The sequence below is a fragment of the Scylla paramamosain genome, chromosome 25 (assembly GCF_035594125.1).
Source record: "Scylla paramamosain isolate STU-SP2022 chromosome 25, ASM3559412v1, whole genome shotgun sequence".
NCBI classification, from domain to species: Eukaryota; Metazoa; Arthropoda; class Malacostraca; order Decapoda; family Portunidae; genus Scylla; species Scylla paramamosain.
In genome coordinates this window covers 600001-605000 of record NC_087175.1, presented here as the reverse complement: position 1 = coordinate 605000, position 5000 = coordinate 600001, and the positions used below count along the sequence as shown (strand labels likewise).

Genomic DNA, 5000 nt, shown 5'->3' with positions numbered 1-5000 from the left:
ACAGGTAACACAGCCAAGCCAGCAGGTGCCGCCCCTTTCCTCCCTCAGTCTTGTCCTTCCCCTCAGCCAAGCCACTTCTGCCACCCCTCATACCTTATCCAAACGTTCATACATTCATACACACGTACGTACATACACACACACACACACAAGTACACATGGCTATCAGTGTACACGTGTCATCTGTGGGAAATGGTGATATCAAAACAATACAGGTGAGTGTGTGTGTGTGTGTGTGTGTGTGTGTGTGTGTGTGTGTGTGTGTGTGTGTGTGTGTGTGTGTGTGTGTGTGTGTGTGTGTGTGTGTGTGTGTGTTGTTGTTGTTTTTCTTCTTTTCCTTCTTCTTCGGTGTGTGTGTGTGTGTGTGTGTGTGTGTGTGTGTGGCAAGGCTTCCCTCTCTCACCATTCAGCAGCTCTACAGTGGTTCGTTTCAGGGTTATTCCATCGCTCACAACCTTGACTGAGCCCCACGAACACAGAACACAAGGGCTGGTGCAGGGAGAGCCATGAACACGTGGCAGTCTCTATACAAAACATACCTGCCTATTTACACCTATCAAGATCATATTAACTCATTATGTGCGAGGAAACTAAACACAATACTATATATATATTTTTTTTTATACATGGACATTACAAATAACGAGGAGAGGAAATGAAAAAGGAAGGAAAATAATGAAAAATTAAACGGTATTTCTGTTGAGTTAAATTACTTAAGTCCACCCTTTTTCATTTCCATTTTCTCTGGTTCTCATAGTCTGTCACCTAAACAATTATAAATATTACGAGATTACAAGTGTCTCATGTTATGTGATAGTAGTAGTAGTAGTAGTAGTAGTAGTAGTAGTAGTAGTAGTAGTAGTAGTAGTAGTAGTAGTAGTAATTGTTCCTAATATAACTAATTTTCCTTAATAAGTTTGTTTTAATTTATTTTATTGAATGTCTTATTTTATATTATATGAGAGAGAGAGAGAGAGAGAGAGAGAGAGAGAGAGAGAGAGAGAGAGAGAGAGAGAGAGAGAGAGAGAGAGAGAGAGAGAGATGCCACTCACTTTTCCTTATGGCATCTCTTCCTCTTCTTCATCTTCCCCCTCACCTCCCTCCCTCCTCACCCCCCAAGTCCTCCTCCATATTGTCCTTCTCTCTCTCTCTCTCTCTGTGTGTGTGTGTGTGTGTGTGTGTGTGTGTGTGTGTGTGATAATATTACTCGTATGTACATAAATGCATTCACGTATTTAGTATTTGTTATTCTCTCTCTCTCTCTCTCTCTCTCTCTCTCTCTCTCTCTCTCTCTCTCTCTCTCTCTCTCTCTCTCTAGTGTAGAGCAAAGGTGATGGGAGCAACGATAAAGAAAATGAGTGAGGATATCTTTACTGCTGGCAGCGGGAAGGTTGGTCTCTCTCTCTCTCTCTCTCTCTCTCTCTCTCTCTCTCTCTCTCTCTCTCTCTCTCTCTCTCTCTTTCCTTTTTTGCTTAATTTGTATGTTTTGTTTTATTCTTGTTTAGTTTATTATTTCTTTTCATTTACTTTTTTTGCGCGCGCATGTCCGCTTCTCTCTCTCTCTCTCTCTCTCTCTCTCTCTCTCTCTCTCTCTCTCTCTCTCTCTCTCTCTCTCTCTCTCTGATCCCGCTACAAAGCACTGCCTCTCGTGTGTGTGTGTGTGTGTGTGTGTGTGTGTTACTAATATGCTTTGTGTGTGCGTGTGCATGTGTGTATATGCGTGAATGCATGTACGTGTTACTGATCTCCCTTCCAACACACACACACACACACACACACACACACACACACACACACACACAGCCCTCCCAACATCCCTTCCCTCACCCACTCCCCCGCTCACTCTCTCTCACCCCCCACTCCCTCCCTCAGCTGTGCTTCGTGGGGCAGGACTGTCACAGAATACCCAGCATCCTCGGCGCCACCTACGGTATGCAGACTAAACGACTTGATCTCTCCTTCAACGCCATCAGGTAAGTTACTACTACTACTACTACTACTACTACTATTGTAACTGATCCTAAGAACTTCAGAACATAAGAACTACTACTACTACTTCTACTACTACTACTACTACTACTACTACTACTACTACTACTACTACTTGTTATTTTATTTATCTGTTTTATCTATTTACTTATCTATCTCTCCCTCCCCCCTCCATTCCCCTTCAACCACGGAGGGATTCAGAACAAAATAAAGGTTTAAAAAAAAGTACAATATTTTCACGTAACTAAATTAAAATAAACTGTAATTTTATCTGTAATATATTGTGTGTGTGTGTGTGTGTGTGTGTGTGTGTGTGTTTATTATGTTCAAATATTCTCGTTCATTCATTTATTCTCTCCTCTTCCTCCTCCTCCCTCCTCCTCCTCCTCCTCCTCCTCCTCCTCCTCCTCCTCCTCCTCCTCCTCCTAACAGGTCTCTGGACGGGCTGGAGCGCTTCCCCTATCTGGAGGAGCTGGTGCTTGACAATAACTTCATAGATGATGGTGTGGTGCTGCCCTACCTGGACACGCTGCACACACTGTCCCTTAACAAGAACAAGGTGAGGCGCTGGTGGTGGTGGTGGTGGTGGTGGTGGTGAGGAAGAAAGGTAGGAGGAAATGATGGAGAAAGAGGATGGGAGGATGTTTCAGGAGGAGGGGGAGAAGGAGGAAGAGGAGGAGATTAAAAGGAAAATGAATAACAAGATGATGAAAGAGGTAGAGGAAGAAAAAGAAAAAAATAGGAAGAAGAAAGACAAAAGAACAAACAAACAAACAAACAAACAAACAAACAAACAACTAAAACCACAATTACAACCAAAATGAATAAATAAAACTTTACACTTATTAAAATCAGAAAAAAAACACTTGTGGACCTCACCAACTTCCACTACAGCCTCTTCAGCAATCACCAGAATCATGAAATCTCGAGAATATTGTAAAATTTCACTAGAGCCGAATTTTTAAGGAAGTTTTTACCGTTATAGTGACAGATGAACAAGATTTCTACATTGTTAACAGGAAAAACAGTCTTGAGAACCCGGTTACTCATCTCTATGGCCTTTGAAACTAACTAGTGGTGAGACAGCAAAGACAGGACGTGGATGGGTTGGGAGTTGAGTGTCTGTCTGTCTGTCTGTCTGTCTGTCCCGTCCCTTCCCGTCCCGTTCCCAGGAGTCAGTCATACGAGTACTGTCTCTGTTTTGAACCGCCGCTCTTCTGCACCCTTGCCAGTGTTGCCAAGTCGAGAGGAGTCGTATCAAACTCCGCCCCTACGTTACACACCACAAACTTTTTTTTTTTTCATTCTACTGTTTATCATTGGTTGAACTTTGGTGACAGAGAGATAACAAAAGTGTGTGTGTGTGTGTGTGTGTGTGTGTGTGTGTGTGTGTGTGTGTGTGTGTGTGTGTGTGTGTGTGTGTGTGTGTGTTCTGGTACCATCTGCGCCGCCCGCACCTCCACGACTTACAAAAGGCTCAAGTTTTTTAGTGGTGTCTTTGCGGTTCTAGTGACGGATTAACAAGATATCCACACCGTTAACAGGAGAAACACGCCACAAAACCCAGTTAGTCATCTGTGTGGCCTTTGATGAGTGGCGTGGTCGTGGCGGGAGAGCAAAGGGTTTCAGAATACATGCCCTCATCTGGTAACACTGCATGCACTCCAAGGCCGTATGTTGGAGTGCATGCAAAAGCTCAGTGGTGCTATCCTAGCGGAGAGATGCGTTACAGTGCAGGGCTTGCTGTTCAGTGATATTCTGTGTCAAACGTTCTTTTCCCAGCAAAGTTTAACAGAAATGGAAGTCACTAGAATTTCGAGGGTGTTTTCTTGTGGTTTAACAAGATGTAGTGGAAGTTTGTAGGATTTTCAAGGGTGTTTTCGTGATTCCAGTGATAATATAGTGTAGTGTAGTGCAGTGTAGTGGTAGGTCATTTGGATTTGAGTGGGTAGTCGAAGGCTGAGAATAAAGGTATTCATATTGTTATGAATATGAGCGTACGTGTGTATGTATGTGCGTGAAAATGTAATTGTGCAGTATGGGACATGTCTCGTACGGGTTAAGCGCCAGGCAATGGGCGGCGCGGCGGCGAGTCACCAAAATAAGCACTGTAGATAAGGAGAGAGGAGCGCCACCAGGCCAGAGTGCGGTGTTGTTCTTCGTCACCTCACCTTTGTAAACTGTTTGTGCCCTTCCTGTGCTCCTTCACTGCCAGCGCTGCCGCACACAGACAGTGCCATGACGTGTTGTGCCCTTCTTGTGCTCTTTCACTGCCAGCGCTGCCGCACACAGACAGTGCCGTGACGTGAGCAACTGCCTGAGGCTGTGCTTGCCGGAGTGACGAGTGTCACGCCCTTGTGCTGCGCTAGATCATAAAGTGCTCATTAGAGTGACCGGCTTCGCGAGGTTATCTTTGGTTTTGTCTGTCTGTCTGTCTGTCTGTCTGTCTGTCTGTCCTGGGCCTCAGTGTACCACGTCATCCACCGCCCCGCTCGCCACAGCCACGGCGGACAGCCACAGACACAGGTGTGTGTGGCTGCCGGGCGTCCTGAGAGCGCGGCGCACCAATATATTCAAGATTAACTCAATTAGGAAATTAAGACTGAGATTTATATTAGAAAATCTTAAAATGTAAAAAAAAAAAAAAAAAATAGTCGGCAACTTTGCCTGAGATGCCTGACACGAGCAGCGGCGGCTGCCTCTCACTGGAGTGGTGCCCTTCACTGCTCTTCAGCCGCTCACCACTGTGTCTTTACCGTGGACATGCTGCTGTACCTACACGCGGTGCTGTGGCCAACACAAACTTGAAGAAGTCACCAAACGGGTAATGTCATGAGAAAGGTTGGGAACCACTGGCTCTGGTTCAAGTTATTTAGGTTTTCAAGAGTATTTTCGTGATTCCAGCAAGTTAACCAAGACTGCATCACCTGTAACAAATAAACAGACAAACAAAGAGACACACGTGAACCAGAGTAATCACCTCTGTGGCGATGACAAAAAATAACAAAAAG

The 5000-nt window shown here is 44.7% G+C and overlaps 1 protein-coding gene across 2 annotated transcripts in view; it reads left to right on the top strand.

The window, feature by feature from the left end:
* LOC135113052 (leucine-rich melanocyte differentiation-associated protein-like) overlaps window positions 1-5000 on the top strand; it is a 13878-nt gene that overhangs the window by 3624 nt on the left and 5254 nt on the right. Inside the window, exons 2-4 of one of the 2 annotated variants that reach the window (XM_064027991.1) lie at window positions 1319-1390; window positions 1873-1973; window positions 2422-2548. In XM_064027991.1, coding sequence (XP_063884061.1) covers window positions 1319-1390; window positions 1873-1973; window positions 2422-2548 — 300 coding nt within the window. The remainder of the gene's footprint in view (window positions 1-1318; window positions 1391-1872; window positions 1974-2421; window positions 2549-5000) is intronic. The other variant, XM_064027990.1, reaches the window with a different exon arrangement.